Genomic DNA, 21,181 nt, shown 5'->3' with positions numbered 1-21,181 from the left:
AAATTTACCCTCAAAGGAAAGTCAAATTACACAAGAGCAGCGTCGTTTCTTTTTCTTTCTCTGTACCTCTCGCCATTAATCGCGGTGCCTCTCTTCTCACCTCTCGCCGTCTATTTGGACCGGAGGTTTGCTTCCCACCCCTGTGATAATTCTGTATCCGATTGACGCAGAGCTCCGAGATCTCTGCTCTTCAACTCGATGCTCTTCCATTAGTCGCAAAGCGTAAAGGAAGATTGCTTTTTTTTTTTTATTAATCAATTTGTCTTCTCTCTGGTTCGAAGCAAACTATGGGGTCGTCGTCTTGTGAGGCCATCGATATATCTACTAGTGCTCGGAGGATAGGCGTAGACAATCGTATCTCTCTCCGATTTTACTTCAGGATCGCAGATAATATCCTCAAACAGGTGTCTCTCGTCTTCTCCTACTCTTTAATTTTGTTTTTACGCTTTACTCTGTCTTGTGCTTTTTTTTTTTGGGGTTTCTTTACTCAGACCTGATTCAATGCTCAGTGTAGTTGAATTTCCAATTTTATTTTTGGCTGTCAAATTTAGTTGTTGGCTTGTTGTTTCTCTGAAGGTCATTGTTTTAAGACTAGAATCATCTTGTTTAAGCTCTCTTTCCTAATTTATCTGTATAAATGTTTTGTAGGCCAATATATTTCGGGCAGAGAAGAATGTTATTGATTTATATGTCATGCTTCTGCGGTTTTCAAGGTGAGTATTATACATCTGAATGTAAAAAGAAAAGCTAAAACTTTATGCTCTGTGTAGAGAGATTTAGATCCTAGTACTTTTTTTTTTCTGAGATCAACTATGTTTTTGGTTTTCTCTAGCTTGGCTCTCGAGACTATACCATCCCATCGAGATTACAGATCATCTCTAAAAAGCAACAAAGAGTATTTAAGAATGGTAATATGGCAATGGATATATATCGTTATGATCGTTTGGTTTTTCAATCAGTAGTTTGATGTGAGCTTTTTTATCTTGTGTAGAGACTATTGGATGTCTTGACGGAGCTGGAGAAGTTGAAACCAGTTGTACAGCAAAGGATCGATGAACTGAATCCCAAGCTCATGCCTCGATCTAATGTGCAAGCTCATCCAGCAAATGGTTCCTTAGGCTGGTCTTCGGCCGTACAACCATCGTTTAATAGCTATGATCATACAAAGGTGTGCCTAATGCTTTACTCTTGTTTGTCATGCATACATATATCAATAAGCTTGCATTGCTCTCTGCTCTTAATTCATTCTGGAACTTTTGGTTATAGTTAGTATAAGAACGTTATGAGATTAAATTTTAAGCTGCAGTTGATAAATAAATGTTCCCAGCTCCTTTCTATGTTTCTCTTGTTTGGCATAGGTAAGAAATCCTCCTGGACATAATTTTGGCTACATGGGTTCCAGGGGTCAACAATTCTTGAACGCTGCACCACGCCAAGAGCTTTTCCGAAAGATGTACGTCTTCAGTTTTGTTTCTCGAAACTTTTCTCAATGAAAGATCTTCGTTCTATTTCTCACTGTTTTTCTGGTCTCATGGTCCTGTCTTATAGATTTTATTAACTTTATGTTTCATCTAGGTCAGTGAACTTCCGACCAAATGAAGAAACCCTTTCCAAGCATTCTATCTTGGGTCCAGGTGGACTTGGTGGACAGTGGCAGCCACCAATTAATGTTACAAAGGTATCACAGGATGCTTGGTTATTTTCTTTATAATCCACTTCTTCACACTAAGCTGATGTTCTTTGCGTTATATGATCCAGGTTCAATATCCAAGCAATATAGATTTTTCGCCAGTTGAAATCCCAAGGTTAGATCGACTAGCTTGTTTGTTTATTTCTTACGTATTCCACTTCCCCCTCCGACTTATTTTGCTTGATTATCTCATGCCTATGTGTTCACCTTCCCCACTCTCTCTGTGGGAAACAGCTTCCAACAATTTGTAGATAGTAAACCAATGTTAAGGAATGACAGTAATGATGAACCTGAAAGACCAGTCGTGGAATCAAGTGCTACATCTAGTGAAAATATCCAGAAAAATTACACTGAAGAGCTTTCTTCCATGATTTCTTTTGAAGAACCAGAAAGTGTAAATGATAACAATCTCATTAGGCAACCTTCACCACCTCCAGTGCTTGCAGAAGTTCAAGACTTGGTTCCTGCTTTATGTCCTGAAGTTAGAGAACCGGAATGCAAGATAGAAAACTCTCTGCCAGATGAGTCTCTACGGTCGGAGTCTCCTCTTGAACTACATATTGTAAGTTTGCTATATTTCTCCTATCTTTGTTATTATTCTGATGTCAAAGTTCATACAAAATTACAAATCTACTCAGGGCTGCATCGATTGCTTAGTTTATTGTGTACTGTAGCTTATTCTATGTAAACACTAGACTCATGCTGATGGGTCCAGTTCCAAACACATATCATAAATTGTTTATCTAACCTTGGGATTTCAACACAGAATATAGAACTAGTGGCTAATTCTATTGCTACATTGTCCGAGACTCTGCAAATATAAGATAGTGAGAATAAGTTTGTAGACAACCACTGGCTCTATGTTATACTATCCAATTGTCTTCATGTTTGATAATTATCTATATTTGCAGGCAACAACAATGATGGATACCTTCATGAGGCTTGCCAAGTCAAACACTAAAAAGAATTTAGAGACGTGTGGTATTCTTGCTGGCTCACTAGTAAGTCGTATTTTAATTTAAAAATGCGATATTGACATTAAGCTCATGAAAATGAATCAGCAATAATGATCTGTGAATCACTTGTTTGCAGAAAAACAGAAAATTTTACATTACAGCTCTCATCATACCAAAGCAGGAATCAACATCTGACTCGGTAAGCACAGATTCTTGTTTTTGTATTTCAACTTAATTTCTTCATATGCACATTCTCACTTATTTCTCGGTCTTTCTCAGTGTCAAGCCACAAACGAAGAGGAGATATTTGAAGTACAGGACAAGCAATCCCTTTTCCCACTTGGATGGATTCATGTGAGTAAATATGAATTTAGCTCTAACTGCTGTCTTCTTGAAGATCAGTCTTTGTTATCTGTTAATATCATTTTCTCGGTTAATTGGTCTCATGATATAATTGTTTCTTTACTAACTTGCTAATCACTATCTCCATTCCCTCAGACGCATCCGACACAGTCTTGTTTCATGTCATCCATTGATGTTCACACACACTATTCCTACCAGGTACGGACGAAACCTTTTTAAAGAATTTGAAAAAGACTTTTACATATATCAACAATGGGTTTACACTCCTTCCTCATAAAGAAGTCATAAACCCTAAACCTTCAATTACAATGTTTTCAGATTATGTTGCCGGAAGCTGTGGCAATTGTTATGGCGCCACAAGACTCTTCAAGGTATAGTAGACAGACAAAAGACCAAAAATTCATATCAGTTCATAAATTGATTCGAGAAACCCTAAAAGGATTATGTTTTTTTTATAGGAATCACGGAATATTCCGGCTGACAACGCCGGGAGGAATGACGGTGATAAGAAATTGTGACCGGCGTGGGTTTCACGCGCATAGTTCACCGGCAGACGGAGGACCAATTTACAATACGTGTAAGGATGTTTACATGAACCCTAATCTCAAGTTTGATGTCATTGATCTTCGATAGCATCAGTTGTGCGTTTGAATGTGAAACTATCTATTCGTGTTTGTTTATATCCCGATTTTAAATATGATGTACATTTGTTTTCCATGTACCAATTTTTATGTTAACATGTGTATTCATGTAAAACTGAAAATAAACCAAGACAAAATACAATTATACTGTATAATAATTTGTACCATTGTCATTTTTGTCACTAATCACTGTCCAGTTCAAAGTGTATAATGTATGTTTTTAACAAAATCATTTCAAGATTAAGTAGCAAGATAAACTGCAACATCCCTCATGGCATCCATGGAGAGCTCTCTTCCACTGGAATCAATCTTTATCACTCCCCCTTTGGTTCCGAAGACATCATGTCTCAGTAGATTTCTAAGAATCCATCCGCAGCTAATGTTTTGGGCAAATGCGTTCCGAGATGCTTCCTCTGGAAAAGCTTAATATACTTGCAGATTCAAGGGGCAATGGAGGATACCTGCAGTAAAACAGCTCCTTTTGCTTAATATGCTCTTAGTTGCCTAGGCGTTGAAAGTTTCATCAGGCATCTCGTTAACCAAAAACATACAGTTGAGGCAGAGGTTGGACTTGGCCTGGTTCCGTTCTTTATGAATGTTGGGCTCTTACCATGCAACCAAAGGCAAAGTGCAAGAAACAGAGGACCTGAAGAAGAAGAATAGCAATAAGAAGTAAATGGGGGACATGTCATGTCAAATTTTCTAAAACCAAAGTTTTATCAAATTACTTAAATAAGAATGGTTCAAGTTAGACTTGGCTTTTCAACTACCATTTAACATATGTCTAATGTTGGTCATACCTTATTCCATTAATAAACTTATTTATTTTAAATCAGCTTTAAGATGTTAAAATATAGGTGTGCACCAATCCCTGGTGTGTATATATAGATTTTGTATGACATTGGTGTTACCCACATCTTACTTATCTCTGACTTGAAAGTTAAAGAGTCTTTTATTTCAACAAAACTGGATAATATATAATGAGCATTTCATATGTAATGATAGGTTCTCTGAGATGGATGTGAACCATTTTAGTCTGATTGTGTCATCTCATCTGTCATTGAGATTGTGTCCAATTCGAAATATTGAAGCAACCTAAAAAAGTTGTAGTAACACTAAAAAAAATGTGTACAAAGTTCGAGAAAAACTCACACAACAATTTGCAGACACAATCAAACGAGGAAACATAACTGATAAACTCTGAACATCTCATATCATCTACTTCTTGTTCTTCTTCTTCTTCGTCTTATCTTTCGAATGGCGTAAGATCGATCCTAACCCAAATGTTGATGGACCGTTGAGGACTGGAATGATGGAAAAGCTTCCTCCTCCTTCACCTTTCTTTCCTGCGTGCTTTTGCGGTCTGAACTGATACGCATTGCAGCAAGAGGACCGAGAAGAGGGCCTATGGTTGTTAACATCTCTCAGCATTGCTCTCTTAGAATTAGTAACCGAACCTGTAGAGTTGCTTCTAGTGAGCCGAGGAAACGAACAGATCAGACTCTTCTTTATGTCGCAGTTTAGGCTCGAGCTTCTCTTGAAACTCCAAAACGACTTTGATGACTTCTCTGCTTCTGAGTCAGAGTTTGCTCCGCTCGCTCGCCCGTTGGTTTCCTTCTCGCTGTGTTTTGTGGGTAACGGTTGTGGCAGGGGAGGGGATGGAGAAAGGGAGGAGGTAATGGGAGGGAGTTCATACTTGTAGAGACGTTTTGGTACAGTGGAAGCTGCGGTTACATGGAAAGGAAGGATCATGCCGTCTGCAAAGATCTCATCCGCTGGTGAGGAATCTCCTGGATCAAAGTTGTTTGAGATATGGAACTCAAAGTCTGGGTTTGATGAATCTAGAAGAGTTTCGTCTCTTCGGATGAGGCCGGATGGTTCTACTACGGGTGGTGGTGCTATCTCGGATTGGCCAAGATCACTTGAGAACGAAATCCGCTGGTGACTTGAATCCGTGCAGATCATAGTGAGAAAACCAAACAACAACAAAAAAAGTCAAAGCGAGTGAAAATGATCTCCTTCAATGTCAAAACTTTTTCTTTTAGAAGATGAATATATCTTTTAGAAGTTTGAGTGCAAATGATCATAATGTTTTTAGAAGTTCAAATAAAACTCCTAAGTTGGTGGGAAGAAGTTGAAGTTTCGAATAAAATAATGGAAGGCGTAATCTGTCTAAAGATTGTGGTAAGCCACTCACGTCTATAAGGAGCAATTGCTTACATATATGTCATAATATCTTAAATGTATTTTCACAGGGTTTGAATAAGTATGTTACCGTTACTATTGAGGGATCACTGTATCAAGTTAAGGATTAACACAAACTCAGCCCAATCTCATACTGAATTATCTAGATGCAAGATATCTAACTTTGTGAGAAAAATTAAGCAATAACTTACCTCAAAGAAGAAGATAAGTTCTCCAGAAATGCGAGGTCAGGCTTTGCTCGTTGCTGGTGTTCGGTCAACCGTAGGTGATTTAAGGATATCTTACATAGATTCTTGTCTGGAAACCTGTGAACCCATCAAACAACATAGGATAGCACAAATATTATTGGTAATCATATTTAGATATTGTTTCAAACCTCTGGCCAAAACAACACAAACTAATGCAACAGGAAAACAAAATAAGTCCATGAATAAGAAGCTTCTCTAAGGATTTTTCAGATCATTCATTATCAGTATTAGCATGTTTGCTTAATCCAGAAAAAAAAAAAAAAAAAAAAAAACAGCAACAAATAGAGTTTGCTTTTGTTGAGAAAGCAAGGGCCTAAACACTAAACTTCAGTGATGATAATCAAGTAATCTGGATATCCAACAAAGAAACCATCTTAACCTCAGAGATGTGAGTAGAAGGTTGTCCAGTCCTCAACAGACATTGCCCGATCTACCGTTGGTGAAACAAGCAGCATGTCATTCTTGACATTAAGGAACCGAGCCGTGAAACATACTCGAGAACAAGAAGTTTCTTATGTAAAGAAATCTTAGCCATCAATATACCCGGCAACAATAGGAGTAGACTATATGGGACAAAGATTGAAGAAACCTTTAAAAAAAAGTGAAGCGAACTGCATCATTAAACAGCTAGAGATTACAATTATACTGGAGATGAATATGATGTTTACTAAACACTAAACATTATCTGCTTGAAATTGTGTTTCTTCATGGACGGGAACATTGATAAAACTTGAGAATGTCTCAAAGTAGAACAAAGAACAGAGAGAGAGAGAGAGAGACAATGAAGCAACTAGCATTACTATATAAGCAAAAAAACATTACAATTAGTGAATGAATGATGGGATTACCAATTTTTTTTTACCAGTAATCCACTTTACAACAAACAAGAAACCATAACATATCCCGGTTATCTTCACAGGACATTGCTAAAACTTGAGAATGTCTCAAAGCTGAAACAAGAGTTGAACACAAAGTAAAGACCTTTATCACGTATCCTGAGCTCCTCCAGGGCCATTGTATAAATCAATTGTTACTTCTTCATTCAACCACAATCCTGGAAAAATCGTCTGCCAAAAAAAAAACAAAAAGATAGAGATTAGTAAATCCAACAAAAGCATCAAACTTTGGAATTGAAAGTAACAAAAAGGAAGAAGATACTTTACATTCAATTTCTTCTGAACAAGCCTAGGTCTCTTCTTAGGTCTCCTGGAAGGTTTTTTCCCAAAGGCAATGGAGAAATCTTGTTCAATCTCTTCTCTCGACAAAGGAATTGAGAATTTCAATTTCAGTTTCTCATCATCATTCTCCGAAGAGATGGTGCTTCTCTTCACCCCAATTTCGTTATTCCTACGAAGAGAAGAGTCAATCGCCGGCGATTCGTCTCCTCCAGGTGGTTCACTACACGCAGCTCTCCTCGTCCTCAGATTCCACGGCCTAGCCGCCGCAACTACCTCACCGTTCTTCGCTCCGGATCTGTTGTTGTTGTTGTTGGGTGCGTGATCGGGAGACGAAGAAGAAGGAGATGGTTGGTGATGTGGTGAATTTGATGATGAGGGTAGATTGACGCATCTGAGGTATCTCTGTTGACCCCAACGAAGATGAGGTAAAGGGAAGTTGTGGAGACGTTTGGATCTTTCAGGAGGAGGCTCCATTGTTGTTGTTAGCTTTTTCTCCTTTCTTCTTCTTCTTCTTCTTCTTCGTCTTCTTTGTCTCGTCGGCCTTCGAGAGAGAGAGAGAGAGAGAGAGCAGTTCAAAGTTGTTTCGTATTTATTCTCAATGAGTTTATTTTGTTTTCCCTTTTTTTTTTTTTTTTTGTTCTAATGGTGTGCGAATTATTTGGTGGTAGCGTTTTATATATAGGAGGGAAGGACAAGTAGACTTCTTAAGCAAAAAGGAAATTAAACATCAAATAACAACTTTCAACTTGTTAAAAGGAAAACAACAAAAAAACACAATAAGAAACAATGCTTAAAGGTTAAAAAACAATTAAAAAAAAATGGGAAAATTAAAATAATATGATGCATTGCAATCTTTTCTATTTTTATTTGGTTCCTCACTTATGTTATTATGACCATAAAATACAAAAAAATAGTAATAATTGTTTTAAGTTTTAACAATAAAAATATTTACAATGGCATGAATCATATATGTGAGACATGTTGGATTTAAGCTTAACTTTGGGATACTTGGGCTAGATATGTTGTTTTTACCAATAACACCAAATTTGAAACGGTTTTGTTTAGATGGAATTGAAGAAATGAAAATAAAGATAGTGATCTAAATTTTAAAAAAATTATGTATAGATGTATGTGGTTGATTATAATGTTTGATGTTTATAAAAATCTCTTTCATGCTTTGTTTTCACGTATCCCTTTCTGATTCCATGCAACATAGATTTATTCTTTGTTTTCACATATCTGTTTCTGATTCCATGAATTAAGTCCAAAATTAATTTCTAAAATATTGACGCTAATATCTATTTCAACATATGATTTAGAATGTAATTTAATAAATTTTAGTTTTAGATGTAGTAGCTTAGTCTTTAATAGTTTTTGATGTGATTGATACATCCAAACTCCAATTTCCATTTCATAAAAATCTAATTTTTTTTGGATGCAATTCATTTTTCCATCAAATATATCCAAAATGTTACATGAAATCATTAAGGCCCACTAATCTCTACAAAAGCCCATAAAAAGCCTTTTTCTTCTTCATCCCTCTTTCACCTTCTTCCATTGGTTCGCCGAGATCGCGAGTTTCACGACGCCGATCAGCTTCAAAAACCCTCGGAATCTCATCTCTGCAACTCCCAAATTCATGTCATCTTCCAATTCCCAATCACAGCTCTAATCCCTATTCAACCACAGTTTCTGCAAAACCACCAGAATCGATGTCGTCGTCTTCCACTTCTATAATGGACAACTTGTTCCAACGGAGTCTCGAGGATCTGATCAAAGGCTTTCGTCTCCAGCTTCTCGGCGAATCCAATTTCATTTCCAGAGCTCTAGAAGAGATCCGCCGCGAGATCAAAGTCACAGATCTCTCAACTAAATCCACCGCTCTTCACAAGCTCTCTTACCTCGCCGCACTTCACGGCGTAGATATGTCGTGGGCGGCGTTTCACGCCGTCGAAGTTGTTTCCTCTCCACGATTCCAACACAAGAGGATCGGTTACCAAGCAATCACTCAATCGTTCCATGAACAGACCTCGGTTCTGCTTCTGATTACTAACCAGGTTCGAAAAGATTTGAATAGTGCTAATGAATACGAGGTTAGTCTAGCTTTGGAATGTTTGTCTAGGATTGGAACTCATGACTTAGCTAGGGATTTGACTCCTGAAGTGTTTACACTCTTGGGTAGTAGTAAAGCTTTCGTTAAGAAGAAAGCAATTGGCGTGGTTTTGAGGGTGTTCGAGAAGTATCCTGATGCTGTTAAGGTATGTTTTAAGCGTCTTGTCGAGAATCTTGAAAGCTCTGATCCGCAGATTCTGTCTGCTGTTGTTGGAGTGTTCTGTGAGCTTGCCACAAGAGATCCTGGATCATGTCTTCCTTTAGCTCCTGAGTTATATAAAGTATTGGTTGATTCAAGGAACAATTGGGTTCTGATTAAGGTTCTAAAAATATTTGCTAAGTTGGCCTCGGTTGAGCCGAGATTGGGTAAGAAAGTGGCTGAGCCGATCTGTGAGCATATGAGGAGGACTGTGGCAAAGTCTCTGGTGTTTGAGTGTATTAGAACTGTGGTGAGTAGCTTGAGTGATCACGAAGCAGCTGTGAAACTTGCGGTTGCAAAGATCCGGGAGTTTCTGGTGGAAGATGATCCGAATCTCAAGTATCTTGGTCTTAACGCCTTGTCGATTGTTGCTCCAAAGCATTTGTGGGCAGTTTTGGAGAACAAAGAAGCTGTTGTCAAGGCTCTGAGCGATGAGGATCCAAATGTGAAACTCGAGGCATTGCATCTCTTGATGGCGATGGTGAATGAAGATAATGTGTTGGATATATCCAGGATTCTTATGAATTATGCACTCAAATCAGACCCATTGTTCTGCAACGAGATTATATTTTCTGTCTTATCAGCATGCTCCAGGAATGCATATGAGATCATAGTTGACTTTGATTGGTATGTGTCTCTTCTTGGTGAGATGGCTAGAATCCCACATTGTCAAAGAGGGGAAGAGATTGAGCATCAGTTGATCGATATCGGTATGAGGGTTAGAGATGCTAGACCGCAACTAGTCCGTGTTTCTTGGGCACTTCTCATTGATCCTGCACTGCTCGGAAACTTGTTCTTGCACCCGATATTATCTGCAGCTGCGTGGGTGTCAGGGGAATACGTTGAGTTCTGTAAGAATCCATATGAAACTGTGGAGGCACTTCTGCAACCACGCACTGGTCTCTTGCCCCCCTCCATAAGAGCTGTATACATACATTCAGCTTTCAAAGTTCTTGTCTTCTGTCTCAGGTCTTACTTCTCGGCCGAGGAATCCACTTTGTCATTCTCGGCTCAGGAGTTTAGTTCTGCCTCGTCATCCATGAATGCTTTCACATATGAATCTATATTGAATCTGGTGAATGTGATTGAGCTTGGTTTGGTGCCGTTATCTGGAACCCATGATGTAGAAGTGCAGGAGAGAACTAAGAATGTTTTAGGATTCATTGTTATGATAAAGCAAGACCTATCTGAGAAACTAAACCTCCAAGACAGTGAAACAGAAGTTTTTAGAGTCACTGCATTCATGGAAGATGTGTTCTCAGAAGAGCTCGGTCCTGTTTCTGCAACTGCACAAGAAAAGGTTTGTGTACCGGGTGGGTTAGAGCTGAAAGAGAATCTCGGGGACCTGGAAGAGATCTGTGGGGAATTTCTTAAACCTGTGGAATCGGATTCGGTTTCATACACGGACAAGATCAGCTTCTCTGTCTCCAAACTCAGAATCAGAGGTCAACAAGAAGCATCCTCATCTACATCTCCTCCACATGAAGCTTCATCTCTGCTTGCTGAACACCGCAAACGCCATGGCATGTATTATCTTCCTTCTTAAAAGGACGATCCAGAGAGCAACGGCAACGATTATCCTCTGGCAAATGAATTAGCTAACGAGATATCCCCGGATCCATTTAACCCCAAGAAGAATCCGAATAAATCTAAACAGAGGCCTGTAGTAGTGAAACTAGAGGAGGGAGATGAATCAAGAAACCCCCCTCAAGCAAAATCAAATATAGAGACAGTTAATGATGATGAATCTTTGTCCCGAGCAATCCAAAGCGCTCTTCTGGTAAAGAACAAGGGAAAAGAGAAAGACACAAATCCGAATTCGGAACAACAGAAACAAGAAGAGAGCTCGAGAATAGAAGATCACCAGAACTCAGAAAAGAAGAAGAAGAAGAAGAAAAAGAAGAAGAATGGGGAGAGTAGTAGTAAGCATAAATCGCGAGGGCGAAATGAAGTAGCTTCTGCTTCAGAACAAGTTATAATCCCAGATTATCTATTGTGAGTGAGTGAAATGAAAACCAGTTTGTGTTCTTTGAGAGTGTTTATGTGCATATACACAGAAACCAAACAAAATGTATTGTGTAATTCTTTTTGTGTATAGCAATTTTCATGTATTGGTTTCTGTTATAACCTATAAGAGAGATCTGATAAAACCTTATCCTAAAAGGACAGTTTTTTTTCTTCTTTGTCATATATATTATAAGATAAGATAGAAACATACATAACATTTAGGTATGATGATGATGATCATCATCACCTAGTATTATTATAGATAGTACTGACACACTTTAACTAGTAATTAACCACTTCATAATCAGCGAAAACATGTCGCTAATTAATAAAACATGATTAACAATCCTTTTAACAGTTTGGGGTAGCAATCTGGCAACTGCTGGTGACTTTTCTTGCGTTAGGAGAATTAATGTACTGGCGGAGGCTAGGGTTCCTCAAGTACCCGCAAAGGCATGGCTTCTGCTCTCTCAGCTTAGCGCAGCATGCTTGTGACGGTGGCGAAGATGACGTCATCGCCGCCGCACATGGAGTCAGCTCCATCGGCGAGCATGTAACCCCTTCTGCCACCGGGATTTTGGCCACAGTCACCAGGAGAATCGCTGCCGCGAGAGCTAAAACGGAAACCGACATTACCTTCACCATTTTTCTTCTTCTTTGAATTTTCTTTTATGTGTTTGTGTTAGTGGTTGTTGTGTTTTGAGTATGTGTCTATAAGCTATCCCCTTCTATTTATAGAGAAGGAAAGTGTAATAAAGCTTTCTTATTCTATCTCTTTTGGGCCTTGTTTTTTTTACTCAATTCTTTGTTAGAAAAATATTTGGTTTTCATGTGAATTTTGTTTGTTTGTTAAGAAAGATTGCTAGGTGGTGAGTGGATGACACCGTGATAAGGCTATAACATAATTTATAATTGAAAAATCAACCAAAATTGAGGTGAATGTAATTGAAAGAAAAATCAAGAATTAGACAGCCTTTAGTGTATACTTTCAGGGGGTAGGGTTAATTTTTAGGATTTAGGGATCATTTTTTATATTAAAACTTTAGTTCACTTTTGTTGTATTTTTGAAAAAAAAAAACTAAAAGTGGTATTTTTTTGAAAAAAATTATTTGCGTGGTATTTATTTGAATTATACGTTTTTGTTAACGATTTAATAAATTAATTTTGATAATAATTTTTTTTTGGGTTAACAGTATATTAAAAAGAATTAGTAGGAAAATACATAAAATAGAGTAAAACGACTTTTTGTAAAATGAAGATAAACTATAGAATAATTGAAATGAAGGGAGTAATAAGTATCTGGCAAAAACAATTCACCACGTATAGCGATATTTGTTTTCATTCTGTAATGCGTAGAAGAAGCGTGCGCTTCAATGTTGTCTGTTGTTGGTAGTTTCCGGTTAGTAATTTATGTTATTGGTAGTTTCCAGTTGTATTTTAAATTACTAAAACTCATTATTGATCAGTGTACATATACTGATATACACATATATATATGCTTGTATAATATAATCAGCATTAGCTATTAAAAGTAAAAACCCCGCACTTTTTTATTGTAAAAAGTCAAAATAATAGTTAATGTTGTAAGTTGTACCACTACACCAAATTAAAGTATTATTTCGTAGTGCCATCTCTTCTCTCTCACACTCTCTCACACTCACTCACACAAACAAATAAGACATTAAAATTCGTAATTTTATACAACAATAGGTATATGGCACTAAGATTACCCACTTTGTGTTGTTTGCATGTACTTTAGACGACATATACCTACAAAATGGGTCCAAACACATTGAGATAAAAGCTTGTTTTCCATCATCACAATTCACGTCTAGTGAATAGAAGTAACAAGTTATCAGTTGTAATTTATTGCTTGCCATTTAATTTGTATGTACTTGTTTATTTTTTCAGGTCTGTGGTGTATCAAATTATTAATTGGACGGAACTTGATTTAAATCACACACTTCATGGAATCATACATTCATTAATGATTTCTACATCTCACCATGACACCTACTAAATTTTACTTAAATGTCAAATATATAGTTCACCGTTCCCAATATATTTTGTTCAATTGTCTATTATAATGATTTGGAATAGTTACGAATTAGCAGAAACATAAGGTAACCAAGCATATATTATTTTCATATAGATCATTTGCTTGGTTTAAAAGTATGAAACGAATTTAAACAAGAAAGAAGTTATGAATAGGATTTCTACTAGGAAAAATATTTGCCAACTACTTAGTGTATCCTCTAACACATCCCCACACATACATATAATTTTAATGTCTTATAAACTACATGATTTATCGTTATTACATGAAGACATGAGTAAACTAACACAAGTCATGTGTAGAACACCATAACCATCGAATCCAGTATCGTTCCAGTGTACGAGGCGACGGAATTCGGTACCGGTGATTTCTTCCGTTTTGACCCAATTAAAAAGATTTCGACCCAGTTTTTTTTACCTAACCAGACCCAATTAGACAATCGACCCGATTCCTTTTAAATTAAATTAAATTTAATTAAATTACCCATGACATAGAAAACACCTACTCGAAAACCCGACTCTTTCATTTCCCGAGTTAACCTAAATTTTTTTTCCCCCTTTACCTTAGAGTTCTTCTGAGTAAAGTCGATTTGAGGAAAGAAAAGGAGACTTCTTGGTCGATTTGAGGATAGAGATAAATGTAAGCACGGGTTCATCTAGTATGAGTAGGTCTTCTGGAAGTTTGAAGAAATGTGATTGCGGATTGCCAGCAAAGATCTTCACATCAAAGATTGAAAAGAATCCTGGTAGAAGATTTTTCGGATGTCAATTATACAAGGTATGTGTGTGTTTTTTATGTCGAATGAATAAAATTTGCAACTTTTGAGTGGTTTTAATCTCTATAGGATGGTGGGAATGAGCACTGCAAATACTTTAAGTGGTTCGATCAAGAAGAGGTCAAAGGGTGGCCGCGAAACGCTTTAATTCAATCTGTAGCTGAAAATCGTGAGAAGGAAAAGGTGATAAATCAACTCCTGGTAACAATTTTGGAACTTCGTAGTGATTTGGAGAAGCATATAGAAGATTCAGAAAAGGTCATCTATAGGCAATGGTTGATCATCACAGCTTTAAGTGGATTGCTTGTATGTGCCGTAGGAGCCATTATTTTTGGCTGATGGAGAATCTTTAAAATGAAATTAGTGTTTGTTTAGAAGTATTGTTCTTTAGTATTTGGGCATCTTGGCCTATGTTTGATTTTGAAGTATGTATGTGGTATGGTTCCAACTTTTAACTTGAATCCATGTTTTTTAAGTCATTAACGGTTTCCTGCATCAACCAAATACTTTAATTTTGTCACGAGAAGCATCATCCAAAATACATAACCTAATCGAGTTCCAAAATACATATCGAGTTTGTTTGTCATCACAAAAGCATCAATCAAAATACTAATCGAGGTTGTTTTGTCATCACAAAAGCATCAACCAAAATACATAACCGAAAACTCTATTCTGTGTCACAAATCCTTCCAAAAGGGGACAAACAACAAGTGACACAGAATAAAGTTTGTTTTTCATCACCAAAGATAATGGCTCCTTATGGTGCAGTCGAAGAAACATCTTGGACTTCTGCTTTCCCTTGAGCCGAGATTCCAGCTTCCATTAGTGCAACTTCCTCTTGAGCTATCATGGCAAGTTCCATTTCTGCTTCATCCTGTGCTTGAAGTTCAGCTGCACTTCGAGCTTCTTCATTAAGCCTCCTTCTCTTTGCCCGACTCTCGTCAGACTACCATGTAAGTCAAATATATAGTTAAAACCTAAATGAAATAGAGATGGTAATGATGTTAACACCAATTAATGATAGGAAATACCTCTTGAGGACATTTTCTTGAATTATGTCCAGCCCCACCACATAAACTACAATGGGCTATTCTTCCTTTTCTACCAACCTTATACTTATTATTCTTAGTTGGTGATTCATGTACACCTTTGATCCTTGCTTTTCCCTTAGGTCTTCCTGGAGGTCGCTTATAAGGAGGTCCATATATTCGTCTTCCTCCTACCTCCTCCCAAAACTTAGTTCCATTTACCGGAGACAAACCTCTACGGTAATTGTCTCTCCATTTCTCTGTCAAGTAGTAATCAGAAATGTAGTCCTCAACCTCTTGACAATTCTCTCTGATTGCACAAACCGCATGACGGCAAGGAATTCCTGTTAAATCCCACTTCCTACATGCACACTCCCTCCTAGACAATGACACACCGAATCCATTACCAAACTCCACAATCTCATATTTCCCACCTGTGCTTGAAAGAGAATAACAGTTCTGAGCCTCATCACATGACTTCTCCACCTCTTTCCTTGCTTTCTTAGTGTACTTTGCAGTCTCCTTCTTAGCTATCTTAAACCGGGTTGCAATCCTTTGCATTGCATCTCTTCTTATCAGCTCCAACATCTCCACAAATAGTTTTCTCCTTGCTTTCTTCAATGTCCTATTGTAGGACTCTGTGTGATTGTTGTGTGTGTCACCACAGCTTGAAGCAGTCCTAAAGAAAGCCTTGCACCATTTACGATGATCTTTCTTCAGCAGATCATCACAAGCCCTCGGATCCATCTCTCTGAATACAGCCAAGTTACTCCTGAAATCAGCTTCATTGTAACTGCTAGCTACTCTCCAAAACAGTGGCTTCAATGTGTCAGATTTGTGATCCTTTTTAAGGTTTGCGTAGATGTGTCTAGCACAAGCTCGGTGTTCTGCCTTTGGTAACTCCATTGCCATACCATGAATAATGCTTCGGTGCATGTCAGAAATCATGTAATGTTTTCACCATCCCCCAAATCCAAATATACCTTCAGCTTGTGAATAAACAACTCCCAGTTGTCATGGTTCTCGCCTGATACAACCGCCCAAGCTATAGGATAAATCTGATTGTTAGGATCCCTTCCAACTGCGGTAAGCAATGTGCCTTGGATATTATACTTCAAGAATGTCCCATCCAACCCGATAATTGGTCTGCAATTCTTCTTCCATGATGACCTCAATGGCTCGAAGCATATGTATATCTGATAAAATTCATCCAAACCATCATCTCTAGTCTTCGTGTTGATCTCCACTGTTGAACCAGGCATTGTCCTGGACGCAAAGCAAAGGATTGTACATAAATAACAACACATATAAACTGAGAACACAAACAATAAAGAATCATAAATATTTACTTACTTGGTGAGTTGATACTCATAATCTCTAAGTCTTGAAAATTGGGCATTGCATTCAACTTGCATCTTGTTAAATGCCCTCTTTCTTGCGGATTGTGCCTGTGAAGGTGTAATGATGATGTTGTACCTCCTTTTCATCTCATCTTTGATTTCAGGAGCACTCATCTCAGGGTCTCTTCTTAGGTCATCAAGAAACAAGTTAGCAATCACAGGACTCCTTAGTAGCTCACACTGCCCAACCGGATGACAGGTGTGTTCATCATAAAAGGTTTTAACCATCCGCTTCTGTATTGGGTTCTCTATTGCACAATATATGTGCCATCAGGTAAATTCCTTCACTGCAAAATATTTGCCTCAAGCTGAACACACACTCAGGTAAATTCCTTTTTACCAACCGCTCTGCTTGTTCTTCTTCATCACCAGAAGAGTCATCAGTTGCAGGATAGACTTCATCTTCATTTGGAATCTGTTCTTCGTAAGTGTCATGGTTGAACATTTCTATATCCGCTTCCTCAACCTCATCCTCATCATCTGATTCTGAATTTTCAGACAAAGCATCTTCGTCATCATTAGCCTCATCGTCGGACTCACCTTCTGGTTCATATTCTGGATCGACTTCTCCATCACTCGGATTCCCATCAAGAACTACTTCATCATTCGCTATTAGCTCATAAGAAATTGGTTTCTCAACATAAAAATCCAGTTCTCTCATCCAACGCCCAGCTGCTGACATCTTCTTTTTATTCTCCTCAACATTAAGAGGATGCTTATTTGCTAAATCTTCAAATGGTAGCTTGTACCACTGTCTCCCTGAAGCAATTCCTTTTCCAAGCAACTAACACATTTGTCAAGATGTCATTAGAATCCACTTCAAACACTTCTAATCCTCCATCAATGTAATCAAACACACCATTTTCTTCTTTGAATTGCCCAGAATGATGGCAATTCACTTTGACAAGCTCCTCGTTACTGCAAAACACATAAAATGATAACATTACCAACTTAAGTTAAACAATGATGCAAAGCTATATATAAAAAAATATCATACGACAAAAACCCGACAACATGAATATTTTACAAAGGAAAATGTTGTAAAGGATAACACAACACCCGACAAGGACAAAGTCATTCTTCTTTTCAAACTAAACAACTTTAAACGACCCTACTACTTGTTGTAAAGGATAACACAACTCGACAAAAAAAACAGTAATTTACAGAAAACCGACAGAAACCAGATTTGTCCTTTCTCCAATGTGAAAAGCTAGATTCGATTTAACACATCTACGCTATTCGAAATCGACCCTACTTGTTTATAAAAGAACACCCATAAACAATCCCAACAAAAGCCATAAGAAATCCCCAAAAAAAAATCATCTCGCGAATTTGGAATGGAAACACTTTTAACTCGAATCAAGTCGAATTCGAGATATCTTACCTCATTGTAACGAGACTCGAGTTCGATTCACTACCAAAACTCTCCGGTTGCACTAGATATTGTAGAATTCGAACCCTAGAAAAGGGGAATTTTTTTTTCAAGATCGCGAATGGTAATGAAGAATTGGGATTACTTAATGTTTTTTACTCTTTGTTTTTAATTGAACCGGGTCGATTGTCTAATTGGGTCAGGTTAGTTAAAAAAAACCGGGTCGAAATCTTTTTAATTGGGTCAAAACGGAAGAAATCACCGGTACCGGATTCCGTCGCCCCGTACACCAGAACGGTACCAGATTCGATGGTTATGGTTCTCTACACATGACTTGTGTTAGTTTACCCATGTCTTCATGTAATAACGATAGATCACGTAGTTTATAAGACATTAAAATTTTCTGTATGTGTGGCGATGTGTTGGAGGATACTCCAAGTAGGTGGCAAACATTTTTCCTTTCTATTACTAATTTACGAAACAAGAATTTAAACCCTTTCCCAAATTATTCTCGGCATATATGGTGTTGTCAATATGGTGATGATGAATAGAAGAACTAAAGAGAAAACAATAATGATAATTCGATGCATGCCAGAAAAGAAAAAGAAGAAGAAGAATTCCAACTGAGAAAATTATCTCTATAAGTAAAATAAGGCATGAGACCTTTAGTTACGTCGGTCAAGTTCATCTACCTCAAAACTGTCATTACCGACATTATAAATTAACCCAAGTTTTACCTTCTTTCTTATCAAAGATGACATCTGCACTTTGGATAATTGCACATTATAGTTGCTAAAAAATAAAACGTGTCTTTAAGTTTGTTTAGTTGAGTTTGAATGTTTCAAATTGATTAAGTCGTAGTCCTGGTTTGTAGGACACGAGCTTCAATCTGTTTTAGTCGTGTGTTAATTGCGTTTGTTTCGGAGTTCTTAGTTGTAAAGTTTTTATAAAGGACCAAATTTTGTTTCAGTTCAATTAAGGAAGTTTTCTCAGTCTTTAGCAAAGCTATCTGTTCCATCTCTTACAAGTGGTATCAGAGCCTTTCTTGTTACAAACCTGAGAAAAAAACACAGAGAGAATGAGTGAGAAGAAGGCATTGATCATCCTAAGTTCGATGGAGACTATGAGCACTGGGCGATGCTCATGGAGAATCTGCTCAAATCCAAGGAGTGGTGGGATCTCATTGAGACTGGGATTCCACGACAGGAGAGGAATGTGTTTCTCTCCGGACCACAGAGAACAGAGATTGCAGAGAAGACCGTCACAGATCACAAGGTGAAGAACTACCTATTTGCGTCCATCAACAAGACCATCCTCAAAACAATCACAAAGAAGGAGACATCCAAAGATCTGTGAGAGTCGATGAAGAGGGAAATTTCAAGGCAATGATAAGGTTCAAAGTGCACAACTGGAGAGGTTGCGCAAAGAGTTTGAGATCCTTGAAATGAATAATGGTGAGACCAGCGACAACTATTTCTAAAGAGTGATGGAGGTTGCCAACAACATGAAAAATTTGGGAGAAGACATGCCAGATCCAAAGGTGGTGGAGAAGATCCTACGAACTCTGGTGGAGAAGTTCACCTATGTTGTATGTGCCATAGAAGAGTCTAATGACATCAAGATGATGACTATAAATGGACTGCAAAGTTCTTTGATGGTGCAAGAGCAAAACTTAAGCAAGCTTAGAGGATAAGAACATGCACTAAAGGTGGAAGCTCAATGGAGGCCAAGCTACGACAGTGGTAGAGGCAGAAACGGATCACCAAATCGAGGTCGAGGTCGTGGTTTTTACCAAGGAAGAGGGCGTGGAAACACTTCAAGGGAGATGGTAGAGTGTTACAAATGTCACAGAAGGGACATTACAAGTCAGAATGTCCAGAATGGGACAAAGAATCCAACTATGCAGAGTTGGAAGAAGACATGGTGCTGATGTCTTATGTAGACATGGAAGATCAGGAGCATATATGGTTCCTAGATTCTGGATGCAGTAACCATATGTGTGACACAAAGGAGTGGTTCAATGAGCTTGATGGTACCTTTAGGCAGAATGTCAAACTTGGAGATGATAGAAGGATAATAGTAGAAGGAAAGGGAAGCCTGCGACTGGAGATAAATGGAACCATCAGAGTAATCACATCAGTCTACTATGTGCCTGGTTTAAGACACAATCTGCTGAGCTTAGGACAGTTGCAGCAGAAGGGGCTTATAGTGATCTTTGAAGATGATGTATGTGAGATCTGGCACAAGGAGCAGAGAACTATGGTGATGTACTCAACCATGACGGAAAACAGGATGTTCGTCATTTACGCTACAATGTGAATGGGAAGAGAGGTGGAAGAACGCAACTTCAGGTGATGGAGAAAACAGAACAACTGTGGCACAAAAGATTCGGTCATCTTAACTACAGAGGATTAAAGACTTTAGCGGAGAAGGAGATGGTAAATGGATTGTCAGTTGCTAGTCTCGAAGAAGCTGAATCCACCTGTGATGTCTGTCTAAAGGGGAAGTAGAACCGTGACAAGATTCCAAAGAAGCGTGATTGGAGAGCAACACGAGCATTGCAGTTGGTTCACAACGACATATGTGGACCTATCTCACCAGTGTCAGAGAGTGGAAAGAAGTATATTATCAATTTTATTGATGATTATAGTAGAAAATGTTGGACATTTCTCTTGTTAGAAAAGTCAGAAGCTCTGTAGTCCTTCAAGGAATTTAAAGCTGGTGCAGAAAGGGAGTTGGGACAGCCTTTGGTGTGTCTGAGAACATACAGAGGTGGGGAATTCAACTCACATGCGTTTGAGGATTACTCTAAGGAGAGTGGGATCAAACGCCAACTCAATGCTGCTTACACACCACAACAAAATGGGGTAGTAGAGAGAAAAAACAGAAGTATCATGAATATGACAAGGTGTATGCTACTGGAAATGTTGGTGCCAAGGAGATTTTGGGCA

The 21,181-nt window shown here is 38.1% G+C and overlaps 6 protein-coding genes and 1 pseudogene across 6 annotated transcripts; 3 read left to right on the top strand and 4 right to left on the bottom strand.

Annotated features, from left to right (window-relative positions):
• The first annotated feature begins 18 nt into the window (after nucleotides 1-18).
• Nucleotides 19-3,836, top strand: LOC104774241 (AMSH-like ubiquitin thioesterase 1). Its single transcript, XM_087483217.1, has 15 exons — nucleotides 19-125; nucleotides 282-404; nucleotides 649-713; nucleotides 833-908; nucleotides 992-1,168; nucleotides 1,359-1,453; nucleotides 1,576-1,678; nucleotides 1,759-1,805; nucleotides 1,925-2,252; nucleotides 2,602-2,691; nucleotides 2,783-2,845; nucleotides 2,926-3,000; nucleotides 3,145-3,207; nucleotides 3,328-3,380; nucleotides 3,468-3,836. Exons 2-15 carry the CDS (start codon nucleotides 288-290, stop codon nucleotides 3,640-3,642), a joined length of 1,527 nt encoding a protein of 508 aa, XP_087339343.1. The 5' UTR covers nucleotides 19-125; nucleotides 282-287; the 3' UTR covers nucleotides 3,643-3,836.
• Nucleotides 3,837-4,735: 899 nt separating this feature from the next.
• Nucleotides 4,736-6,154, bottom strand: LOC104777797 (uncharacterized). The gene is made up of 2 exons (XM_019243891.2): nucleotides 6,047-6,154; nucleotides 4,736-5,595 (listed from the first exon to the last, which is right to left on the bottom strand). The coding sequence occupies exon 2, from the start codon at nucleotides 5,400-5,402 to the stop codon at nucleotides 4,869-4,871; it is 534 nt and encodes a 177-aa protein (XP_019099436.2). The 5' UTR covers nucleotides 5,403-5,595; nucleotides 6,047-6,154; the 3' UTR covers nucleotides 4,736-4,868.
• A 731-nt stretch (nucleotides 6,155-6,885) lies between these two features.
• On the bottom strand, nucleotides 6,886-7,930 carry LOC147928730 (uncharacterized). The gene is made up of 2 exons (XM_087483218.1): nucleotides 7,267-7,930; nucleotides 6,886-7,170 (listed from the first exon to the last, which is right to left on the bottom strand). The coding sequence occupies exons 1-2, from the start codon at nucleotides 7,753-7,755 to the stop codon at nucleotides 7,090-7,092; spliced, it is 570 nt and encodes a 189-aa protein (XP_087339344.1). The 5' UTR covers nucleotides 7,756-7,930; the 3' UTR covers nucleotides 6,886-7,089.
• A 718-nt stretch (nucleotides 7,931-8,648) lies between these two features.
• LOC104742400 (AP-3 complex subunit delta) lies at nucleotides 8,649-11,769 on the top strand. The gene has a single exon (XM_087483216.1). The coding sequence runs from the start codon at nucleotides 8,994-8,996 to the stop codon at nucleotides 11,136-11,138; it is 2,145 nt and encodes a 714-aa protein (XP_087339342.1). The 5' UTR covers nucleotides 8,649-8,993; the 3' UTR covers nucleotides 11,139-11,769.
• LOC104742401 (non-specific lipid-transfer protein 2) lies at nucleotides 11,735-12,318 on the bottom strand. The gene has a single exon (XM_010463402.3). It carries the CDS (start codon nucleotides 12,242-12,244, stop codon nucleotides 11,951-11,953), a length of 294 nt encoding a protein of 97 aa, XP_010461704.1. The 5' UTR covers nucleotides 12,245-12,318; the 3' UTR covers nucleotides 11,735-11,950.
• A 1,997-nt stretch (nucleotides 12,319-14,315) lies between these two features.
• LOC147928729 (uncharacterized protein At1g43920, Chloroplastic-like) lies at nucleotides 14,316-14,769 on the top strand. The gene is made up of 2 exons (XM_087486248.1): nucleotides 14,316-14,432; nucleotides 14,500-14,769. The coding sequence occupies exons 1-2, from the start codon at nucleotides 14,316-14,318 to the stop codon at nucleotides 14,767-14,769; spliced, it is 387 nt and encodes a 128-aa protein (XP_087342374.1).
• Nucleotides 14,770-15,187: 418 nt separating this feature from the next.
• LOC104743965 (uncharacterized) lies at nucleotides 15,188-18,247 on the bottom strand (annotated as a pseudogene).
• Nucleotides 18,248-21,181: the final 2,934 nt, after the last annotated feature.

The sequence above is a fragment of the Camelina sativa genome, chromosome 14 (assembly GCF_030686135.1).
Source record: "Camelina sativa cultivar CO46 ecotype springtype chromosome 14, ASM3068613v1".
Lineage (NCBI taxonomy): Eukaryota > Viridiplantae > Streptophyta > Magnoliopsida > Brassicales > Brassicaceae > Camelina > Camelina sativa.
This window is presented reverse-complemented; position numbering and strand designations above follow the sequence as displayed.

Excerpts from the sequence above, each read along its gene's own strand:
- LOC104774241 (XM_087483217.1), top strand. The coding sequence starts at position 288 with ATGGGGTCGTCGTCTTGTGAGGCCATCGATATATCTACTAGTGCTCGG. Across the intron at positions 714-832 it reads ATGCTTCTGCGGTTTTCAAG|CTTGGCTCTCGAGACTATAC; the intron begins GTGAGTATTATA and ends GGTTTTCTCTAG. Across the intron at positions 2,846-2,925 it reads AGGAATCAACATCTGACTCG|TGTCAAGCCACAAACGAAGA; the intron begins GTAAGCACAGAT and ends GGTCTTTCTCAG.
- LOC104777797 (XM_019243891.2), bottom strand. The coding sequence starts at position 5,402 with ATGATCCTTCCTTTCCATGTAACCGCAGCTTCCACTGTACCAAAACGT.
- LOC147928730 (XM_087483218.1), bottom strand. The coding sequence starts at position 7,755 with ATGGAGCCTCCTCCTGAAAGATCCAAACGTCTCCACAACTTCCCTTTA. Across the intron at positions 7,171-7,266 it reads TTGTTCAGAAGAAATTGAAT|ACGATTTTTCCAGGATTGTG; the intron begins GTAAAGTATCTT and ends TTTTTTTGGCAG.
- LOC104742400 (XM_087483216.1), top strand. The coding sequence starts at position 8,994 with ATGTCGTCGTCTTCCACTTCTATAATGGACAACTTGTTCCAACGGAGT.
- LOC104742401 (XM_010463402.3), bottom strand. The coding sequence starts at position 12,244 with ATGGTGAAGGTAATGTCGGTTTCCGTTTTAGCTCTCGCGGCAGCGATT.
- LOC147928729 (XM_087486248.1), top strand. The coding sequence starts at position 14,316 with ATGAGTAGGTCTTCTGGAAGTTTGAAGAAATGTGATTGCGGATTGCCA. Across the intron at positions 14,433-14,499 it reads TCGGATGTCAATTATACAAG|GATGGTGGGAATGAGCACTG; the intron begins GTATGTGTGTGT and ends TAATCTCTATAG.